We start from the raw sequence: 24,219 nt of genomic DNA on the forward strand, positions 1-24,219 counted from the left end.
CTCCCCCTTGGCAACCAGAAGTCTGTTCTTTATATCTGTGAGTCTGTTTCTGTTTTGAAGATAAGTTCATTTGTGTCATATTTTTAGATTCCACATAGAAGTGATATATATATTTGTCTTCTCTAACTTACTTCACTTAGTATGGTAATCTCCAGGTCCATCCATGTTACTGCAAATGGCATTATTTCATTCTTTGTAATGACTAATACTGGTGTGTGTGTGTGTATTTATATATATATAAATATATATATCGCACCTTTGTCCATTTATCTGTCAGTGGACATGTTCAGCCTTTTACCCATGTTTAAATCTCTTCCCTTACCATATCTACATTCATTTGTATAATAAGAGTTTGGTAAATGTTTGTTACTTGGATAAAGATTTTTACCACTTTCAGAAGAACATTGTTTTGAACAGTGAAGTTCTGCCAAGGATTTGCAGACTAGATGTTAAGAGGCGCAGGTGCATTCGGATCCCAGGTGCTGTGATTCCTCACTTGGTGGGATCTTCTGGCACACTGAGCACTGTCCTCTCCTGAGTCCCCCTCAGTGAGACTCGGAGGATGGAACTGAATGTAAGTCACATTTGTTATCCTAAAGCTTCGTGTGTGTGTGTGTGTGTGTGTGTGTGTTGCTCAGTTGTATCTGACTCTTTTGCAACCCCATGGACTGTTGTATGACTCTTTTGCAACCCCATGGACTGTAGCCTGCCAGGCTCGTCTGTCCATGGAATTCTCTAGGCAAGAATACTGAAGTGGGTTGCCATTTCCTTCTCCAAAATTTTTAGTTGCCTCTTTCATACAAGAAGGGAAAGATGTATATCAACTATATATCAAGAAAAAATTTTTAAATGGAAAAAGAGGGAAGAAGGAGGTGAAATTGACCTTTTAAAATCACATTTAAAAAAATAAAATCACATTTTATTTAAACTAATATGTTATTTCAGCATTACTCAAGTTGCATATTGTTGATGAATTATTTTACCATTTTTTGGCACAACTCTTTGAAATCGCTTTGTGTTTTGAACTTGTGAGCACTATGTAATATGGACCAGCCACATTTTAAGTGATTGCTAAAAATGTGTAACAAATGCAGCTTTAGGGAAATATGAGAGAAGAATTGTTTATTCTTTTTCTTGTGGAAATAACATAATTTTTAAAATTGTTTATGAGATGGAATTCTGAAATTGACCCAGCCCACTCAGATGATTTATTCTTATATACGTAAAATGCTGGCTTTATACTCAAAGTAGCCAAAAACAGAACAGAACAAAAAATATTCAAAAATGGTGTTAGATAATGTACTGTTTTTAGCGTCAGTGATTGGAAGAAAAGATTCCTAAGTGAGGTAATACATGTATTACTTCATGGTTTCTCACTGCTTTTTAGTTGGAGTACTTAGTCCTTATGTTGTGTTGAGCTCTGTATTACTTAGGTTCTGAATGACACTGAGGAAAAGGAAATAGATGATTCATCTGCAAACAGGTTAAGAACCTAAACAAGTGAGGTCCAATAAACCTTTTACACTATTGGTTATCAAACTTCAGGGTACGTTAGAATCACCTGGAGGGTTTCTTAGAACAGAAATGGCTATCCTTCTCCCACTTCTAATTCAGCTGGTCTGGGGTCACTGCTGAGAATTTATATCCCCCCATCCCCCAGTTTTATTGAGATATAGTTGACATACAACAATGTATAAGTTTAAGGTGTACAGCTCAATTACTTCATTTACATATATCGTGAAATGGTAACCACAATAAGTTTAGTTAACATCCATCATCTCATATACAGAATAAGAAAGAAACGTTTTTTCCTTTGCAGTGAGAACTTAGGATTTACTCTCTTAACTTTCACATTCACTATCCAGCAGTGTTAACTATAGTTATGTAGTACGTTATATCCCTAGTACAGAACTTCTCTGGTGCTGGACTCTGTACTTCCAATTCAGGGTGTCTGGGTTCCATCCCTGGTCAGGGAACTAATCCCACATGCCGCAACTAAGACTTGATATAGCCAAATAGATAAATAAATCCTTAGTACTTAGTTATCTAGGAAGTTTGTACCTTTTGACCACCTTCATTCAGTTCCTTTTGTCTTTGCCCCTGCCTCAGTAGCCATAAATCTGATCTGTTTTTCTGAGTTTGATTGGGGTTTTGTTTTTTTAGGTTTTTATATATAAATGAGATCATGTGATATTTGTCTTTCTCTGTCTGATTTATTTCACTTAGCATAATGCCCTCACCATTCATCCATGTTGTCACAGATGACAGCATTTCCCCCATTTTTATGGCTGAATAATATTCATTGTATTGATGGACACTTAAGATTGTTTTCATGTCTTGGCCATTGTAAATAATGCTGCTGTGAATTTGGGAATGCAGATAGCTCTCCAGCGGTTTTTTCATTTCCAGAAAATGTGCATCTCTAACATATTACAGGTTGGTGCTGATGCTGCTAATCTGAGGACCACATTCAAACATACCTGAAAAGCTTAATATACTCAATCAAAAAAAGAATCTAGGAAAGAAGTCATGAGATGTTGATGTCTGGCAGAAACCAACAAAATTCTATAAAGCAATTATCCTTCAATTAAAAAGTAAATTAATTTTTTAAAGTCATGAGAATAAAAGAAACAGAACCAGCTTAGAATTGAAATCTAAATCTTAAGTCTGTACAGAAAATCTAGAATGCAGTCTGTCTAGGCTGAAATAGGAAGTCAGAATGCTCAAGAAAGTAATTAGTGTTGTACATACTATGTCATCAAAAGCCCAAATGGATGATAAAGTGTATCGCTTCTGATGGGGGGTGGGGGGAAGGGGAAGGAGAGCAATTGAAAAAGAAAGTCTGGGAAAGGTGGTGGGGGTTGCTGAATGAGAAGCACAGATTCCAGTGTGAAGGGAACTGAAATATAGTGTGATTTATGAGGGATTGATAGAAGGTAAGAAACAGTGCTTTTTAAAATAATAAAACCAAATTCACCTCCAGAAATGTCCTCCCCCATCAATACATCACTTTCCTAGTACATGCATATCTTTGGGATTGTCTTTTTTCTTTTTGTGTTTCTTTAGAATCACTTCAAATCTAGGCTTAAGTTTCAAACTGCTTTTTTTTTCTCTTTAATTTTTTGTTAAGGTATCAGTCTGTCAGTTTGTTTTCTGAGACAGTTTACCTACCTTGAAAATTAAACAGTTAATAAAGACAGTATCAACCTCTGAATGTCTGAGATTTTTGTCTTTTTTTTTTTTAAGAGGAATCTTGTCAGAGCTTCTTAGTGAAGGAATACTCAAAGTTCAGCTATTCCTTCAGTTCAGTTTTAATTTCATCTCCTCATAAGTTCAAGTAAAGTTTAAATAACTTTTTTTACTTCACTGAGTTTACAGATTTTCACTGTGACTTTGTTCAATTCAGTTCAGTCGCTCAGTTGTGCCCGACTCTGCGACCCCACAGACTGCAGCACTCCAGGCTTCCCTGTCCATCGCCAACTCCCGGAGTTTACTCAAACTCATGTCCATTGAGTCGGTGATGCCATCCAGCCATCTCATCCTGTCTCATCCCCTTCTCCTCCCACCTTCAATCTTTCCCAGCATCAGGGTCTTTTCAAATGAGCATCAGGTGGCCAAAGTATTGGAGTTTCAGCTTCAGCATCAGTCCTTTCAATGAATATTCAGGACTGATTTCCTTTAGGTTGGATCTCCTTGCAGTCTAAGGGACTCTCGAATCTTCTCCAACACCACAGTTCAAAAGCATCAATTCTTCGGCACTCAGCTTTCTTTATAGTTCTACTCTCACATCCATACATGACCACTGGAAAAACCATAGCTTTGACTAGACGGACCTTTGTTGGCAAAATAATGTCTCTGCTTTTTAACATGCTGTCTAGGTTGGTCATAACTTTACTTCCAAGGAGCAAGCGTCTTTTAATTTCATAGCTCCAGTCACCGTCTGCAGTGATTTTGCAGTGATTCTGTAGTAATTACCTAATCAGATAAAAAGTTATGTTTTTATATAAATAAAGATATGAAAGGTATTACAAGTAATATTTAATTTTTTTATTGACATGATTCTTAATGGGTAAAGGTTATAAACATATAATTGATACCCTATACAATATGTTGATAATGATAAGGAAATGTCAGAAAGTGCTTTAACTTTTACTCTTTTAATTTTAAATTCTAACTACTTAGGATATAAAGTAGCATCAGATTGTTTTTACCTGTCCTGATTTGAGTAAATGGCTCATTTGGGTAAATGCCTTCAGTTCCGATTCCTTAGTATTTTGCTAACTTGTTTCTGTTGGAAGATTGAATATTGATAAATGCTTTCTAAGAAAAGTCATTGTAAAAAGATAGAGTAAAATCATTAAGAATATGAACTACAATTCAATGATAATAACCAGATTTTTGAACTTTTGTTTCTAAGCCAGTAATAATGTAGTTAAAAAACATACTGTGTATTTACCTCTACAACAGTAATTCTTAAAGGGTAGTTCAGGGACTGGTAGTTCCCAGCACTCTGAAATTTTAATCGCTCTTATAGTGTTAAGAGTGATTCCTTAAACTTAAAGCTGTTATTATTATAACATGAAGATGTTTATTTGCCTTTTTCACTCTCATTCTCTCATGAGTGTACAGTGGGGTTTTGCAGAGACCATGTGTGACGTGTGCACAACAGATTGCAAAAGCAAGTACAGAGAATCCAGCTGTTTTCAATTAAGTCAGCCATTAAAGAGATTTGCAAAGATGTAAAATTTTATGCAACTCTTACTATAAATGTTTTGGCAAATAAAGTTATTCTTCATAAGAATTTATTATTTATGTTGACATTTATGTTGGTTTATATGGTAATTTTTAATTAATATTTTTCTAAGTTTCCTAGTTTTAATTTCTAATGTAGTAAATATTGCCATCTATACAAAAGCTCTTTGGAGTCCTCATTTTTTAAAAGGGTCCTGAGAACAGGAAAAAAAAAAGCAGCTCTTCTTTAGTAATTGGCTTCATACTTTCCTTTATATCCTTGGTGTAAAGCACTGATTCTCAAACTTGAGTATGCATCAGATTGCTGATCCCATTCCCTAGAGTTTCTGTTTCAATTGTTCCACCTAAAAGTTTGTATTTCTGACAAGTTGCATGGGTAATGATGATGTTGGCCTGGAAACTACATTTTGAAACTCACTGGTGTAAAGAAATACTGCTTATGAGGAAGAAAACCAACTTTTTGAACACCTACTGTATGTCAGTAAACATTCCATGCTCATGACCGCTCTGTAAGGAGGTGAGTTAGGTAGGCGCTTTTTATTGTGCCTCAGGAAACAAGCTTCAAGGACTCGTAGCCAGGAGAGTACAGCAGCATTTCAAGTCAGCTCTCAAGGTCTATGCTCTTTATATAACCTCCTCCTTGCCTATGATTTTTTTTTTTTAATTAGTCATGGCTTTCTTGATACATAATTCTCATATTGATTCACTCATTTCCATGTAAAGTGTACAACTTCATAGTTTTTAGTCTATTCACAGAGTTGTACAACCATTATCACATCAGGTTTAGAACAGTCCCATCACCCCAGAAAGAAAGCTTGTAGCTTTAGCCATTACTTCATATTTCCCCCAATCCCTATCTCTTGGACAAGCATTAATCTACTTTATTTCTGTAGATTTGCCTGTTTTCGACATTCATATAAATGGAATTATACAATATGTAGTCTTTATGATTAACTTAATTTGGTATAATGTTTTCAGGGTTCATCTGTGTTGTAGCTTTTTATCAAAATTTTATTTTTTTCTTACTAGACAATAGTCTATTGTATGGAAGTACTACATTTTATTTATCTATCAGTTGATGGGTATTTGGGTTGATTCCACTTTTCACTTACTATAAATAATGCTGTTATTAACATTTGTGTCCAAGTTTTTTGTGAGTATAGTTTTTATTTCTCTTGAGTATGTACCTAGGAATGCAACTGCTGGGTCATATGGTTTGTTTTTCATATCTCCGTCATATGCTATGTTTAACTTTTTTATGATCTGCCAGACTTTTTTTCCAAAGCAGCTATATCAATTTTACATTCCCACCAGCAGTGCATGAAAATTCCAATTTTTTTTTTTGTATATGTGCCTACAGTATCTTTTATCCTTTAAGAAATTGTGTGTTTTTTTTTTTTTTTTTTGACCATGCCACGCAGCATCTGGGATCCTAGTTCCTAGACCAGAAATGGAACCCATGCTTGCTTCATTGAAAGTCTTGACCACTGAACTGCCAGGGAAACCCCTGTTATCTGTTTTTTATTATAGTCGTCCTGGTGGGTTTAAATGGTATCTTCTTTTGCTTTGCATTTCCCTGACAGTTAATGATGTTGAGCAACTTTTCATGTGCTTGCCAGCCATTTGCTTATCTTCTTGGGAGAATTGTCTGTTCAGATCTTCTCCCATTTTCTGTGTATGATGTGAGAAAGAGGTCCAACTTCATTCTTTTTATGTGGACAGCCAGTGTCCAGCACCATCTTTGGTTATCTTTTGTGATGTATACAATCACTGATCTACCTTCTTATTTTCTACCTTCCTAATTCCTACATGCATTCAGAATAATTTAGATGGAAAATTATGGGAAAATGATGGAAAAATACCGTCTGTTTTAAAATTGCATACTGTATGTAGCATCCGTTCATGCTGTTCTGTATGCTGAAGTACAGCAGTAAGATACGAGTTTCATTATCATCAGAAATGTGTGATCTGCGATAGTCACCTTAGTTAGATTAAGTTATCAGGAATTGAGTGGCTTCTCCTGTAAAATAAAGGTATCGTAAATAAGCACTCTAAAGAATCATTCATCTGTGCCTGCCTTTTAGCAGCAAAATTGGAGATGTCTCCTAAAGGGATTTCAAGCATTTTGTCTACTGTGTTTTGTCTGTGGTGGGAGTAGTTTTGATCTTGAGTTGGAAATTGAATGCCTGTGGAGTGTATTTGTCTTTCTGACCCTTTAGAACAATGTCCCCACACTTTCAATCACTAACCACATGGATAAACTATTTTTTTGAATATATACCTAAGTATATATTTCTACATTGTATACTTGTACTACTATATGAGTATGCAAAAACAAAAGGGGTAACTTTTAAAAAGAAGGTAAGAAATGAGCAAAAGTTTTGATATTTCTCATGTGATAGTCTTGCGTGTGCTCAGGTGGCTGTTGCTCTGAACGCAACATGTTCGGAGATTACGGCTTCCTCAGAAGGCTGGGGTATGGCAGCCCCTCCTCCTCACAGTACACAGGGCTCCTGCCTGAGATCTCTGCCCTTCGGGACTGGGTTCTCCGTGTTGTCTCGTTCACTCACTGCCGCATCTTGTTGCTACAGGTACAGGTACAGGTACAGCAGTCTCCGCAGCAGGTCTCGGCTCAGCAGCTCTCCCCGCAACTCACCGTTCACCAGCCTGCTGAGCAGCCCATCCACGTCCAGGTGCAGATCCAAGGCCAAGCAGCACAGCCGGCGGCCCCCTCCATCCAGACCCCATCTCTGCAGAGCCCCAGCCCTTCGCAGCTGCAGGCGGCCCAGATCCAGGTGCAGCACATGCAGGCGGCCCAGCAGATCCAGGCTCCAGAGATCCCGGAGGAGCACATCCCGCACCAGCAGATCCAGGCTCAGCTGGTGGCTGGCCAGTCTCTTGCTGGGGGTCAGCAGATCCAAATCCAGACTGTGGGTGCCCTTTCCCCACCGCCGTCTCAGCAGGGCTCACCTCGGGAAGGGGAGCGGCGGGTTGGCACAGCCAGTGTCCTCCAGCCAGTGAAGAAGCGCAAAGTGGACATGCCCATCACTGTGTCCTATGCCATCTCAGGGCAGCCGGTGGCCACCGTACTGGCCATTCCACAGGGCCAGCAGCAGAGTTACGTGTCTTTGAGGCCCGACTTACTGACGGTAGACAGTGCCCACCTGTACAGTGCCACTGGGACCATTACTAGCCCTACAGGAGAAACTTGGACCATACCTGTTTACTCTGCCCAGCCCCGGGGGGACCCTCAGCAGCAGAGCATTACCCACATTGCCATTCCCCAGGAAGCCTACAACGCAGTTCACGTCAGTGGCTCACCCACAGCCCTGGCAGCTGTGAAGCTGGAGGATGACAAGGAGAAGATGGTGGGCACCACGTCTGTAGTGAAAAACTCCCATGAAGAGGTAGTGCAGACCCTTGCAAACTCTCTCTTTCCAGCACAGTTCATGAATGGCAACATCCACATTCCAGTGGCTGTGCAGGCCGTGGCAGGCACATACCAGAATACAGCTCAGACTGTCCATATATGGGACCCCCAGCAGCAGCCACAGCAACAGACTCCCCAGGAACAGACGCCGCCGCCGCCTCAGCAGCAGCAGCAGCAGCAGCTCCAGGTCACTTGTTCAGTAAGTGAGACTTACCTGTAGGGCAGCCTGCCTCCCTGGGGCCCAGTGCCACACCAAACGTGCCTGGCAACCTCTGGCTTGTTTACTAGAGTGATGTTGGTCTTGCAATAGTAATACAGTATTTAGTATTTTAATTAGGATTGGGGAGAGGGAACAGGGGCTAGGCTATAGAGTAGGCAGGCATTCTAGCCTGGTGTCTGGAGGTGAATGACCAGAAACTGCTTTGGGGGGTAAATGTTCGGAGTGCTTTTTCGTGATCTCTTTTTAGGAAAAGTAAAGTTCTAGGTTGAGACTAATGGGTCACCCCAAGTGTTATTTTTGTCCCAGAAGCTGCTTTCTGCATTGCAAATGAACAGATCTAATGGAACCTCTGTAGTTGAGCACACAGGCTGTAAACTCATTACAGTGGAGAAGCTATTAAATTGTTTCTTCTTTAGTTATCATCTAAAGATGGACTACACTGGACACAGTTTGGTGAATTAGGGGATCTAAAAGACTTCCTGGTGGGCCTGTTAAAAGTGATCATCTTTTGGAATTCCCTGTTAGTCCAGTGGTTAGGACTCTGTTCGTCCACAGCAGATGGCATGGGTTCGATCCCTCGTCAGAGAACTGAAATCCTTTAGCCTTGTAGCATGGCCGAAAAAAAGAAAAAAGTGATCATCTTTGGGACTCTTAAATAAGTGACCTTTACAAGTGGGACTTTTCAGTGATATTTTTATGTTCTTTAAAAATAGTAAGATAAGTCATCCTTAATGAGTTTTCTGTCATGGCAGCTGTGTTGAGCTAAGTTTTTTAACTTTTGAAATGATTTTAGATTTATAGAAACGTTGCTAAGAGAACTGTCAAAATTTTAATTTTAAAATTGCTTGGCTCTTTTTGCTAATTGTTAGTCTTCTTGAGGCTGTCATAGATCCACCTTTTAAGACTATTAGTAAAGTTTCTCGTCCCTTGTCTAGCAGACATTTAGACTGGATGTAGAGCCTCTGGTCTCATGAGACTGCTGAAGGTAATGTGCCTCAGCATATGTGCTCTGGGAATGCATGTGAGGGAGCTGGCACAAACAAAGCACTGTTAGACCAGGGACCACACTCAGAAACTCAAGCCGTAAATGATTGGATAAGCCAAAGCCAACTGAGTGGTTTCATAGAGGCAGCAGTGTATTAACCTTAGGTGACTTTATTAAGGGTCTGTTAAAATCCAAGTGTCAGGCCTAAGAGTAGGACAGTCATTGCTTCAGGTGGCTGATAATCTGGTGGAAGTACGCATGCATGATTTCTGTTTCTTTATAAACTGTTTATAGAGCAACATAACCAAGTGAATGTGTACTACTCACACAAAAGTCAGGCTGGGAATTCAGAAATCATTCGGGGTTAAAACAGAAGCATCTTTGTGGAAAAACTGGCATTTGATCTCTTGTTTATAGGTTAGATTGACAGAATGGAGCAGCATGAATATAGAGCTAGGAGTGGACACAAGGGGTATGTTTAGGTTAACATGAGAGGAGGAAAAACTGGGAGAGGAGTTAGTGGAGGGGGCAAAGGGACTGTCTTCCCAAAGTGAAGAGTTGGTATGGTCTGTGGTGGGAAAAATTTCCAGAATCCTGCCTGAGTGATGGTACTCAGAAGAATCAGATAGTGGTGTGTGGAATAGGTGGGAGAGACCACCCAGAGACTTGTCATGGTGCACTGTGCTGAACTTCTGCTCACAGGGATGGAGCACATCAGGCCTCTCCTCTGCTCTCCCGGGCCTGATGATCCAGTCTGCGGTGCAGGGCTCTTTTGTTGTTCAACAGGCTCTGCTAGTAATTTGCACATCTGGGCCCTTCAACTGGAAAATCTTTTTCTAGATTCCATTTTAGTAAACCTGTGTTCTTCGTGTTCTTCAGAGGCTGTATCTCCTTTAGCAAAGGAGACACACATGTCCCTTTATAGGGACATATGTCAAGGATTGTTGCCAGAAAAAGAAATATTGGGAAGAATGCCCATCATGCAGGAAAGATTAGCTTGCCCATTTACACCACAGATATCCCTCTGCTTCCCTTATTGGGCTCTGTTCTAGGTTCTGGGGAACAGAGAGAATAAGACAGCCACTGCCTTTGGAGCCCTCATAGCCCATAGCAAGATAATTATGCTGTGATGTGAGTTGACCCTAGGGACAGCAGATGTGTTCCTTTACCTGGCATACCCTTTTTGAAAGTTTTTTTATAATTTGTCTTTAAAACCGGATTTGTGGCAAAACCTCCCTCCCTTGACCTCACACCCACCTCCGTCTGTTACCCCGTTTCTCCACTTTGCTTTATTCCCGGAGTTTTCACAAGCATCATCTGCATAGGCTGTCTCTACTTGCTAACCAGTTTTCTCTTCCAGCTCATTACCAGGTCTGCTCTTGCCAAATTGACCTACCACCCCATGGCCAGATCCAGCAGGCATGTCTGTTTTTATCTCGTTCGCAGCAACACACAGCAGAGCAGACCAAGCCTGCCTTCTTGAAACTCTCCTCTGGACTTCCATGTTATTTCCTCCTACCCTACTGGTTATTTGTCCTTCTCAGGAGACTTTGCTGAAGCCTCCATCTCCTCTGTCTGAACCATACACGTTGATGTTTCTCAGAGCTCAGTACTAATGCTCTTTTCTCCCCCAGGGGATTTCTGTCCATTGCCATGATTTTCAGAATCCTGTAGATGACTGCTGCAGAAGGTGATAATCACTGGCACCTTCTGCCAGGCACTGTCCATAGTGTTACATGTAATAACTCATTTAATTCTCACACCAACCTTAAGAGGTGTGTACTACTATCTCCATTTTTCAAATGAAGAAACCGAGGTACAGAGATTAAAGTCACCTTTAGCAAGTGGCAGAGTTGACATTCAGTCTTGGATAGGTGGATTCTGGAGCCCATGTCTTAACCTGTGTGCAGTCCATGTACTGCAGTGGCACACAGCTCTTTATCCCTAAACTGTACCTTTCCCCTTAGAACCCTTACCATACGTTCAGCAGCCCACTTATTATTTACCTGCGTTTGTTAAGGATGTCTCAGCTCTTCATTAGCATCTCCTCTACCACTATTAAAAACTATTCATCTCAGAAAATGATACCATCATCTACCTAGTTATGTAAGCCAGAGACCCAGAGTCCTTGAGTCTTCATTCCCTTCCTCCTCACAGTCAGTTCATCAACAAGCCACATTGGTTCTGACACCAAACTTCTTAGAACCTCTTAAATCACCTCACTGCTGCCATCCTGGTCTTGGCCACCAGCACCTACTTCCACTATTCCATTTTCTATAAATCAAGAATAATATTCTTGAAATGTAGGATTATGTCACTTCCCAACTCTTTAAGGGCTCCATTGTAAATAGGAAAAACTCTACACCAGGGGTGCACTTGCATCAGTAGTTTTCTTTTTTTTTTTTTTTTTTTTTAATATTTTTATTAGTTGGAGGGCATCAGTAGTTTTCAACCTGGATGAAACTTTCTGTTTCCCCTACCCACTGATAGACATTTGAACGTGTGTGGAAGAATTTTGGTTGTCAGGGTGGTTGGGAGTGTTACATTTAGTGAGTGGAGGGGCACTGAAGGGAATCTGGCTGATAAGACAGTAGAGAAGCACTGCTTCCACCTACTAATCCTGTCAGACTCCTGGATTTCTTCCTTGGGTGGATGGTTTTGCCATTGAACCACAGGGAGGAGAGTCTGAGGAGAATACTTCCGGATGGGCAGTGATGAATGCCCTCCCTAGGTAGCAGTCTGAGGTGGCTTTGAGATGTTCAGTCGGAGATACACAGTTCCCATTGAGTATATTAAGGCATGGTCTAGCTTAGGGGCACGTAGTTAGCAATCATTTCCACAAACATGGAGATCCTAACGGGGAAAGTGTTGGAGACTCACCAAGAATGGTGGTTGAACTGAGAAGTGTGTTGGGAGGGGAGCTCCAGGATCGACAGACATTTAAGAGTTTGGCACTGATATTTGTTTATCTCCTTGTTTAATAATGTATCTTGTATCAAAGCTAGTAGGATAGTTTTTATTTTTATTGATTGATAAGCAAATGTATGTGTCATATATTAATTGTTTAGCCTTCCAGTTGAATGATTTGGCATTTTTCAGCCCTTTAGGTAGGCCCTGGCATAGAAAATTGTTCAACGGAATTTGTTTTACAATGTAGACAGGTTTGTGAGACACAAGAACCTGTGCTTTGTATCTGCGTTGCTGTCTGTCCTGCCTGATGGGGACTGTGATTGAGGGTTATGGACATTCTCTGCCCTTTTGTCTGCACAGTTTGGCTTTCAGACCATTGAGAATGGGACTGCTCTTGCTTTGGAGGCGGGAAGCTCCTGTCTTCAGAAAATGTCCTTATGAGCCAAAGCAGTATTATTGAGAAGGAACATGATGATTCTAAACCATGACTGGGCATTAGAATAACCCAGAGAGCTTTTAAAACCGATGGCAGGCCACCACCTTAGACCAAGTAAATCAGGATCCCTAGGGACAAGGCCCAGGCATGGATATTTTTTAAAAGCAGCCCAGATGATTTTAAGGTGCAACTAAGTTTAACAGTCTGGACACTTGGTACTGAAAGTGTAGTCTGAAGACCAGCTCCCTTCCTTGGGGGCTTCTTAGAAATGCAGAATCTCAGGTCCTACCTGAGATCTTTCTAATCAGAATCCACGTTTTAATAAAATCCCCATGGTGTTGAAGAGCAGTGCTGTGGGCTGCTGGCTTTGTGCCAGTAGCTCTGGGCCATGACTAAACATTAGAATTCTCTTTTTACATGGGAAGATTTTAAAAAGACTGAAACCTCTTTAAAAAGAGGTTCTGGGGTGGAGCTCAGGTATTGGTGTTTTAAAATAAGAGATTCAAAAGTACAGTCAAGATTAAGAAGCTTTGCACTAGCCTTTGCTGTCTCTGAAATAAACAACAGGACTCCAAAGTTTAGGATAGCAAGCAGGAGAGCAGCTTTTTAGTTAAAAGAGTTATAGCATTTTTCTGGCAGTTTTGTCAAAGGACTTGTTGACATGTTTTGATGGTTTCTCTCTCATAGGCTCAAACTGTCCAGGTTGCTGAAGTTGAACCACAGTCACAGCCACAGCCTTCCCCAGAACTTCTGCTTCCAAATTCTCTGAAGCCAGAAGAAGGGCTTGAAGTGTGGAAAAACTGGGCGCAGACCAAGAATGCCGAGCTTGAGAAGGATGCTCAGAACAGACTGGCACCCATTGGGAGTAAGTGTTCGGGAGGGCAAGGGGGTTGGACTCTGTGAAATGCAGTGGCACTGAAGCAGCAGGAGGACGGATGGCAGGAAAGTGTATCCCTTGGCTCTGGGTGCTTGAGCGTGCCATCTGAAATAGTGTGCTGAATCCCAGACAAGAGGCAGGCTGGACCTGCTATAAACAAGCAGGATTTGTGGGGTGTGCCCAAGATCAGGCATTTTTGTACATATGGATTTCTGGGGCAGAGACTTCTGGGAGGAGATAGAAAGTAGTGAGTGTTCTTAGGGCCCCTCTTACTTAGCATTATCCTCATATACTTCCTCATATTACGGAGAGTGGGTTTTGTGTTTTGCTTTCATTCCTTGGCCCTAATAATTGGGGGATATGTGAGATGGGAAGGAAACCCTTTTAGTAGTAGGGCAAACAGGATTATTGTATTTGTAGGCTAGTTTTGATCACAGATGGAAGTGATTGTTTTCACCCCAGCGCCTTGATGGGTGGTGTCTGCTCTGTAACCTCCTTCCAAGGATATGAGAAACCAGTAAAGAAATGGCTGTTGCCAGGACCCTCACTGACCTTTGGGACTTGTATTGTAGGGCGTCAGTTGCTACGATTCCAGGAAGATCTCATCTCTTCTGCTGTGGCTGAATTGAATTATGGGCTCTGTCTGATGACTCGGGAAGCTCGAAATGGAGAAGGTGAACCCTATGACCCAGATGTGCTGTACTATATTTTCCTGTGTATTCAAAAGGTAGGAAACAGAGCTTCATAGGAACCTGTTTGCCTTGTGTTCCCATTGGGTATTTGCTGCATAGTCAAATTAGTAATATGACAAAAGTGGTAACAAGGAAGGTACTCTCTTCCAACTATATAGTGAGGTTTTCAACGTACATTTTTTAAAAATTGGAAATGTTTTTAAATGCACACTTTTTTTAAATTGGAAAAGATCTACGTGTTCACTGTAGAAAATAAGATAATAAAATAATCCCTCTGGAGAAATGTTTGTTAAAATATATGCTATATTACATTAGAGACTTTTTAAAAAAAATCATGAAACATTTATGTAACACTTTTTGTTAAAGTAAACATCTAGTTTGCAGAAAAGCAATTTTTCCAGAACAAAGTCTGGTGCTGACATATAGTTCATTTTCTCATTGTTTCCTGCATTAATGCAAAATACTTATTTGAAAGAGTCTAGCTAGAATATACAACTGTAGTTAGGTTTTCAGGATATCTAAGATGAAGATGAACAGGGGAGTTCATTTTAGGACCAGCAGTTTCAGAGACCAGAGGGGATTTCCAAGTGTTTGAATGCTATTGTAGAGAAGCCAACGGTGTGATGGAAGAACACTTGCTGATTGGGACTCACCCAGTTGCTTAGGCCTGAGAAAAACCCATCTCCCATTTTGTTACTCTTTCTTAGCAGTCACTTGGAGCACTGGCTGAATTACTGTATATGCTTTGTCTCATTCCATGCTCTCTCACTCATGCAAGGCAGGCATAGTCATCTCCATTTACAAACAAGGAAACTGAGCCCCCAAAGTTAGAAGACTCACATGAGTTACGTAACTTACACCATAGGTAGTAAGAGACTGGCCCCGGAGCCTGCATTGTGTGTTTTTGCTACTGTAAGACAGTGCCTTGCTTGCGTGAAGTAGCATTCACAAAATGTGCTCCATTGACCAACTTTCAAGAGTGTTGTGAGAGTTGGTTCCCATAGTGAAGTATGCTGTAGAAGCGCTGCACACTGGACGGTTTTGACTCAGTGAATGGGTAGGGAGGGGTGAGGGTACTGCTCGAAAATTGTTTGCTTCCCTCAATATCTTGTCAAGAGTCTACCAACAGCTTTTATTGATTATTTTCCTTTTAGTATCTTTTTGAGAACGGACGGGTTGATGACATTTTCTCCGATCTTTATTATGTTCGATTCACGGAGTGGCTGCATGAAGTTCTGAAGGACGTTCAGCCCCGAGTCACTCCACTTGGTAAGAATCTTCCTAGTCCTTGGATGTCTTTTGAACCTGGGTTTAAAAAAGATGAGCTGCTTGTGTGGCTTGCTGTGATAATAGCATGTGGGTGAGGAGGCTGTAAATCGCAGGCCCCAGCGTTGGTCTCTGTGCTGCTTGGCCCAGTGTGGAGGGGCATGGCTCACTAGGGAACCTGGCTGGTGCGGTGTGGCAAGGACACGGGCACATGCAGACTGTGGCGTGGTTACTCGTTTTTTTTCTATTTAAATTTATTGATTAAAATTAGGATCCTTGCAAAAGTTACAAATTATGAACTATTTCATCTGTAGATTAATTATATATAGGGCTTTTCTCTGCATATATAAAACATAATTTTTGCTTTACCCATGAATAACCTAGGCAGCATATTGTGTTGGAAAGAACATGAGTTTCACAGGAGAATGTTTGAGCTGTTTATTATAATTTTTTTTTAATAATCTATTCTTTAAGAGCAGTTTTAGGTTTACAGGAAAACTGAGTGGTATATACAAGGAATCCCAGATATTCCATCATACTGTGTCTCCCCTGTTACTAGTATCTTGTATTAGTATAGTGTATTTGTTAACATTGAGGAGCCAACATTTGATACCTTATTGTTAACTAAAGTCTGTAGTTTACATTAGAGTTCACACCCTTCTGTTGTATATTCTGTGGATTTTGACAGTGTATAATGACATGTACCTACAATTCAGTATCACATACAAGTTTTGCTGCCCTCAAATCCACAAGGTTCCACTTAATTCGTCCCTCCCTTTGTGCCCCTGAATCTCTGGCAACCTCTGATCTGTTTTACTGTCTCTTTTGCCTTGTTCAGAATGTCATATAGTTAGAATACTTTAGTATTAATTTCTTTCACTTAACAATATACATTTAATGTTCCTGCATGTCTTTTCATGGCTTGATAGCTCATTTCTTTTTATTGCTTTTTATAGTATTCCATTTTATGAATGTGCCACAGTTTATCCATTCACCAATTAAAGGACATTTTGGTTGCTTCCATGTTTTGGCAGTTATAGATAAAGCAGCTGTAAACATTGCCTGCAGGTCTTTGGTGAAAGAATAGACAAATTCATGGAACAGAATATAGAGTCTGGAAATAAAGCCACATGAGTATAACCAATTTATCTTTGACTAAGGGGCAAAGGCAGTTAATGGAGAAAGGATAGTCCTTTTTTCTTTTTCTCTCTTTTTTGGCTTTACTCTGCAGCTCATGGGGTCTTAGTTCCCTGACCAGGGATTCAACCTGGGCCATGTAGTGAAAGTGTCGAGTCCTAACCACTGAACCTCCAGGAAATCCCCAGGATGGTCTTTTCAACTAACACTACTAGAACAGCTGGACAGCCACATTAAAAATGAATCATAGACCCAAATGTAAAACTATAAAATTGCTAGAAGGTAAAATAGGAGAAAATCTAGGTGACGTTAGGTCTGGTGGTAACTTTCTAGGTACAGCATAAAAAGAATAACATATGAAAGGGAAAAAATTGGTAAGTTGGACTTTATTAAAAATTAAAAAGCAAAAACTTACGCTCTCTGAAAGGCATTAACAGAATGAAAGACAAGCCACAAACTGGGAGGAAATCTTGACAAAACACATACCAGATAAAGGGCTGATATCCAAAATTTATAAAGAACTTTTAACAGTCAACAATAACAAAACAAAGAAAGAACCCAGTTAAAATATAGGTAAAGGATCTGAACACATGATTCACTAAAGAAGGTGGCAGATAAGTATATGAAAAGATACTTATCATGTATCATCAGTCAGTTGCAAATTAAAACAACAGTGATGGGCGTTCCCTGGTGGCCTAATGGTTAGATTTCAGTGCTTTCACTGCTGTGGCCTGGCTTCAGTCTCTGGTTGGGGAACTGAGATTCAGCAAGCCACATGTGTGACTTGCATAAATATTGATACATACGTGCATACATATATGGATACAGTGATATATCATTATATACCTGTTAGAATGGCTGAATTCCCAAACATTGCGCTACCTTAGGATCCACCAGTCATGCTTCTTCTTATTTACCCAGATGAAGTAAAAATTATGTCCACACAAATATCTGAGTTTTAATCCTGGCTCTACCATTTAATAAAATGTATACTGATTGTTTAAGTTTTTAAAAATGAGATATAATTGACTTAGTAGTTTCAAGTGTACAACAGTGACTTGATATAGTTTGTGTATACCATGAAATGATTTAGTCTAGTTATCATCTGTCATCATAATCACTGCTTAACTGTTAAAAAAAAAGTATCATTTAAACAAATACCTTTTAAGTGCCTACTATGTGCCAGGCAGTTCCAGGTGTAGGTAATACAATTCAGTAGTGAAAAAATGAAGCTTACAGTCTAATATGGGGAGACTGTATAAATAAGTTAATTTATGATAATTAAGTACTTCGAAGGACAAAGCACACAGAATGGAAAGTGTTAAGGGCGTTAGGAAAGAAGCCTCTCTAAGGAGGTATCATTAGACACCTGAGTAAGTGAATTTCTGTACATGATTTATAGATTTTCAGACCAAGTGTGGCTGTATAAAATTCACTTTATAAAAAGTTTTGTTAAGGAAATTTCAAGCACATATAAAAATAAGCAGAATAGAATAATGGCATTCCCACATACCCATGGCAAATCTTGTTCCATTTATACATTATCTGTTTCTCTCTCCCATATTATTTTGAAGTAAATCCCAGACACTTTATGCATAAATGTTTTAGCATAATTCATGTACCACAATGCCATTATTTTACTTTTTTAGAAAAAAGAATAGTCCACAATGTCATCAAAATCTGCCCTTTTCCACATTTCCAATTGTCCCATAAATGTCACTTTTTCTTGAGTCAAGGCGCAAATAAGTTCCACACATTGAAATTGCATAGATATCTTTTAATGTTTAGTTTTAATCTTAATTAACTTTTAATTAAATTCAAAAATAAACTTATTTTTCTTGCAGTTTATTTATGGAAGAAATTAGGCTTTTAAATTATTACAGTCTAATTTTTGCTATTAATATCTCCATGCTGTAATTTAACATATTCTTCTGTCCCCTGTATTTACAGTTTATTGGTAGTTGCATATAAAGACTTGATAAATCAGGTTTTGGTTTTTCTGTGTGTTTTCTTCTTGGCAGGGTTACATCATAGGTGGGTGCCCATGATGTCTGGATCCATTAGTTCATTAGGAGTTGCAAGCATTGGTATTCTAATGTTATTATTTCTTCCTTATTAGCTGAAATACAAAGAGAAAATTTCCCTCATCAACTCTTTGAATTCCGAGCAGTAGAGATTATATAGAAGAAGCAGGATGAGGGCTTGTTTCTTCTCCTTTGTTTAGCAGTTTTGACAGTAATGAGTTGGTTTACCAGCTTCCTTCAGCTGGCATTTCTTTTGCTTGTTTAAAGAATCATTGTGAGCAAGTTAATTTAAACATATTTAATGATTCAATTCATTGCACTTGGTATCTTAAATAGTGTACAAATTGTTCTGTCTGGCCATTTGGAGCCTGTTTAAATTGGCTCTTAAGTCTGTGTGGCACGACCCTACTTCCTTGATTTCTGGTTCACCAAAAATTTTCCAGGCTTTTCCTGGCCATTTTCTGTCTCCCAGTGTGGAATCAATCAGTTCTCCGTGGAGGCTGGTTCCTTTCAGTGTTAAATGGTATTTCATTACCACCATCTGGGTGGTAGGGGTGCTCATTGCTTCTTGGGTTGGTCATGGTTTTTAGGCAGAACTAAAGAAATAAATATAAAATAGAACATTTTGATACTTTGCAGTTAAGATTCAGAACTATGAGGCTTTTATATGTTGTTTCTATCTGTATCTCCTGTTGCCCACGCTAGGAGTTCTGATTTTCAGATCCTGAAGTTCCCTTTAAGCTGCTCTGTTAAGAAGTGATTAAAGGTAGGGAAGTGACAAGGTAGCAGAGAGAACCCAGAGAAAATAGAGCAATCCTAAATGTATGCCTGGACCATTCCTAGGGCTAGCCTTTCCCTAGGAGAGCGTCTCCTGTCACTCATCCTGCTTAAGATTTGTCTGAGAGTAAGGAAGATCCCCTGGAGAAGGAAATGGCAGTCCTCTCCAGTATTCTTGCCTGGGAGATCCCATGGACAGAGGAACCTGGCGGGCTACAGTCCTTGGGGTCGCAGAGTTGGACACGACTTCACGACTAAACAACAGCAGCAAGGAAGTTTATCTTACTGCCATTGGGCCGCAGAATAGAAGAGTGGAGACAGACAGGCCCTGAAGAGATGGAAGAGTGCTAATGGAATCAGGGGGCCAGCTTGGTCACGGCCAGAGGAAAGGAATGTATTGGGCTTCCTTTCCCTGCTTCTAGAAAGTGCCACCCTTGCTGCCTGCCTGGAGAGTCCTGAAACGCCTGTAGAAGAATGCTGGTGTTTGCTGCTGTTTCACCATGTCCTCAGTGCCTGATACACATAAACTTGGACATTGACTGTTTTATGAACACATCAAGGGGCCTTGGTGATCAACCTGTGTCATTTTTGGTATAGACCTGCGTGTCCAGAGCTCTTGATCAAACCACTGCCTTTGTCCCTGTCCAGCTTTCAGTTAGCTCATGAAAGTAAAACCTGCCCTGGGGGGGAGACCTATAAGGGATCTGAATATCATTCTGCCCTATTTCCAGAGGGGATGAGAATGGATGATATAGAGGTTTAACAAAGACAAACAGAGGTGTGTATACCAGTTCTTTGGGCCCTGGTCTGGACACCTTGGAAGCTATGATGAAAGCTCTCTACGCTCTTTTCAGAGAAGTTTGCATATATGCAGAGGTCGATTTATACTTTGGGGTGTTGCAACCTCTCTGAGGGATGTCCTTTTACCTGATATTAACCTGGGATTAGAGGAAGAATGAACATCCAGTGAGAGCAATAATGGAGGGCCGGGGTTCTCAAAGTGTGGTGTTAGGAACTTGTTGAAAACACACATTTTCGGGTCCTCCCCCAGAAAGTTGGGTTGGGACTCAGCTGTTTGTGTTTTAACAAGCTTTCCAGATGATTCTGCTATATCCCAGGAAGACTTCTCCAGTTAAACTTGTACTCCTGTGTGGTGCTCACTGTGCCTCACGCCTCCCATCCCACCACCCTCTTGTTGTAGCAGTACTCTATTCCTCCTAGGCTATGTCCTGCCCAGCCACGTGACTGAGGAGATGCTGTGGGAGTGCAAGCAGCTGGGGGCTCACTCCCCTTCCACCCTGCTGACCACCCTCATGTTCTTTAACACCAAGTAAGTGTTCCAGAGGCTCTGTGCTTAGCCACTGCCGGCATCTGCCCGGTGAAGAGGGTAGAAACTATCCAGATGGACTTCTGAGATCCTTTGACATACTTGAGAGCCTTTGGGCTAGTGAAGCCCTCCACCCCACTTGGCTACATTTTTTGTGGCGACCAGTAAGGCAGACAGCCTTGCCAGGTCCCTCCCATCAGCCCTTATGAGACTCCTCACTGGACAGTGTATTTGGGTGTGGGCCTGCCCAGATTCTGGGAGTGTGGGCATCGGCTCCTCTGAAGCACTGATGGCGGAGGGTAAGTCATGGTCTCCTCCTGGCACCCCTCCCTTTGCCTTGCTTTCGCTTGTGGTGCAGATACTTCCTGTTGAAGACAGTGGACCAGCACATGAAACTGGCCTTCTCCAAGGTCTTACGACAGACAAAGAAGAACCCCTCTAATCCCAAGGATAAAAGCACGAGTATTCGGTACCTGAAGGCACTTGGGATACACCAGACTGGCCAGAAAGGTAGGGAAGGAGGCAGGGTTTGCAGAAACAGGTGCTACTAGTTCTGCTCAGCCTTTGTGCCTGAGGGGCTAGTGACGAGTGTGAAGATGGGGATTTGCCGGATAGGAATGCTCCCTTCCCCTCTCGCCAGCCACTGACTTCAAACTCTCCTAGAAGCAGAGCTGCCCCAGAAATGATAGCTGCCTTTCCTTTCATATTCACCGCCCATGCCTCATACCCTTTTCCTTCCCAGTATTTCCTAGTTGGGATGGCTGAAAGGCTGAGGTTCCTAATCTGAGACTAAGTAAAGGCAGTCTGATGCCATGTCTGTGGTGGGGGGTATGTTTTATAGTTACAGATGACATGTATGCAGAGCAGACGGAAAATCCAGAGAACCCACTGAGATGCCCAATCAAGCTCTACGATTTCTACCTCTTTAAATGGTGAGGAGGTTGAGTGTGACTGGGGGTGTGGGTGTGGGTGTATGCACACGTGTGTGTATCTGTGTGTCTGTGTGTGCCTCTGCTTGTGTGTGTGTGTATCTGTGTGTACGCGCGCGCACGCGTGCTCACAGAAGCATTCTCAATTCCCAGGCTAAGTAAAAGCAGATTTCCAAAAGGCTAAATATAGAAGCACACTTACTGGTTTTCCCAAAGCATGTGCCCAGGGCTGCTCCCTGATGGTCCACTTTGGTGGAGAGGGGGTGAAGGTCAAGGGGGGAAGGTACAGAGAGGCTGCATCTCTCACATATTGAGCATATAGCCCTGCGTTTTCCTTGTCTTGACCTTTGGTCACTATACCATAGGTGTAGGGGAGCTCCTCTCCTTGGCTTTTGCTGTCTTCTTGCTCCTGCAGTTGGGCGTATCATCCTCACAATACTGCCAGCAGATCTTTCAACATTGTAGGTCTTATGTTACTTAGATGAAAACCTTCAGTGGTTTTCTTTTATTCTACAAAGAAAAACAGTAATCCTAATTACCAGCAGGGCCTTTCATACATGCTCCCTTGCTAACCTGTTGTCCTCATAGCTCTTCACTCTCTAGTCACACTGCTTTTCTCTACTGAAGGGTATCTTGCTCTCCCTTCCTCAAGACCTCTGCACAGAATTTTTCCCTGTTGGGCTCACCATGCCATCCCCTATCTGTTTGGTCAGTTAGCTCCTATTCATCCCATCCATTCTTCCTAAAAGAAGTTTATCAGAGAAGTATTTCCAGATTCCCTACCTGTTCCCTCTGGCTGTTTCTTCTGTAGCCCTTACCACTGCTTGTTATTTTGTCTTTAGCTAACTGTTTTGATTGCTGTCTGTCTCCCCTCTTACCCTCATTATATAGGGACTCTTGGGTCTTACTCACTTCTTTTAATATGAGCACCTAGTGCAGGCCTGGCACACAGTAGCCCTTTGATAAACTGAACCAGTGGATGAATAACTGTTAGAGGATGGCATATGCTAAGTACTTAAGAGAAGTACAGCACAACATGGGGAGTGGGAGTGAGTCCAGGTAGAGGCCGAAGCATCACAGCAAGCTGAGAAGTCAGATAGGTGAAGTTGAGAAATTATCAATGGATGGGGTTAGAGGAAACAGCATAAGCAAAGACTTGGAGATAGATAGGTGGTGAAACTGGTTCAGAGTTATGCCACCATTCTTTCCAGAACTCCCCATCTTTTGTAGATAGCATCTGTCCAGGAGGTTCAAGGTGGGAAGGTTGAGATTATGACGCTTTTACCCAGCTTTTTACCCATATATTCTCCAGCCCCCAGAGTGTGAAAGGCCGGAATGACACGTTTTACCTGACGCCCGAGCCGGTGGTGGCCCCCAACAGCCCGATCTGGTACTCAGTCCAGCCTATCAGCAGAGAGCAGATGGGGCAGATGCTGACTCGGATCCTGGTGATACGAGAAATTCAGGAGGCCATTGCGGTGGCCAGCGCCAGCACCATGCACTGAGAGACCCCTCAGCCATGGTGCATGGGAGACCATCCAGGAAAAAAACGGACACAGTTTCACACTAAAGAAGAGGCCTCCATTTTTTTTCTTTTCTTTTTTTATTGGTGTAGTTATGAAGCCTTTCAGACTGCTTCTGTTTCAAATGTAAAAGGAAACTTTGCCCCCTTGTGCATCTTCATAAACCTGCTGTGGGGACTCCTCAGCCCATAGGGGCTCAGGGTTTCCTGAGAGCCAGATGTCCTGGAAAGTTGCTGGCTGACTTTTTTTTGTGTGGGGCCTGAGGAAAGGGCTTGGACTGTTAGGAGAAATGTGGCCCCTTCCCTTCCTCCAGAAAGATGGAATTAATGATGGATGGACCCTCCAGGGAATCTCCCCAGCTGGCTTCCACTCTGACTGGCAGACTTCGCTGACCACGGGGGAGCCACGGTCTTTTCTTTCTTCATGCTCAGACACAAACCTAGCATCTTAACGGAAGGAAAATGAGGGGAACTTCAATTATGATTTATTAAAGACAATTTCTATTACACCCTCCTTTATGACAAGTGACATTTTAGATGTTAAAGTAAAAACTTTACCATGCCTTTTTTTTCCCCCCACCCTGGCCTAACACTGAGGCCTTAAACCTGAGGCTTCTGTGCCTGATGGAATTCTTGTAACATACACTTGTGTATCATATAAAGATACCACTCTGTTTCTCTTATGTATTCTTAATCTAGTTGTTTATTAAGAATGACAAGCACGTCTTTTCAACATGCTAGTGAACAACGCCTCTTTATTTGGGAGGAGTCAGGCGGGACAGTGGAAGCCAAGCCTTGCCTGTTAATTGCTCAGGGCAAAGTCCTGCGGGAGGGGGTTGCGACGGGAAACTGCCGAATCCCCCAGCGACTCGGTTAGGGCGTACAGTGCGCATGCGCGACCCCGCCAGCCCCGCCCTAGAGGCCAGTGGGCTCCG

General features: G+C 41.5%; 1 protein-coding gene across 9 annotated transcripts in view; it reads left to right on the forward strand.

The window, feature by feature from the left end:
• Nucleotides 1–24,017, forward strand: part of QRICH1 (glutamine rich 1) — a 41,249-nt gene extending 17,232 nt beyond the window's left edge. For all 9 annotated transcript variants that reach the window (XM_043885322.1, XM_043885324.1, XM_043885328.1 and 6 more), the window contains 8 exons: nt 7,344–8,381; nt 13,421–13,598; nt 14,183–14,337; nt 15,457–15,571; nt 20,728–20,836; nt 21,192–21,343; nt 21,675–21,765; nt 23,075–24,017. In XM_043885322.1, coding sequence (XP_043741257.1) covers nt 7,344–8,381; nt 13,421–13,598; nt 14,183–14,337; nt 15,457–15,571; nt 20,728–20,836; nt 21,192–21,343; nt 21,675–21,765; nt 23,075–23,267 — 2,031 coding nt within the window. In that variant the 3' untranslated portion in view covers nt 23,268–24,017. The remainder of the gene's footprint in view (nt 1–7,343; nt 8,382–13,420; nt 13,599–14,182; nt 14,338–15,456; nt 15,572–20,727; nt 20,837–21,191; nt 21,344–21,674; nt 21,766–23,074) is intronic.
• Nucleotides 24,018–24,219: the final 202 nt, after the last annotated feature.

The sequence above is a fragment of the Cervus elaphus genome, chromosome 24, assembly GCF_910594005.1.
Source record: "Cervus elaphus chromosome 24, mCerEla1.1, whole genome shotgun sequence".
In the NCBI taxonomy this organism is placed as follows: Eukaryota; Metazoa; Chordata; class Mammalia; order Artiodactyla; family Cervidae; genus Cervus; species Cervus elaphus.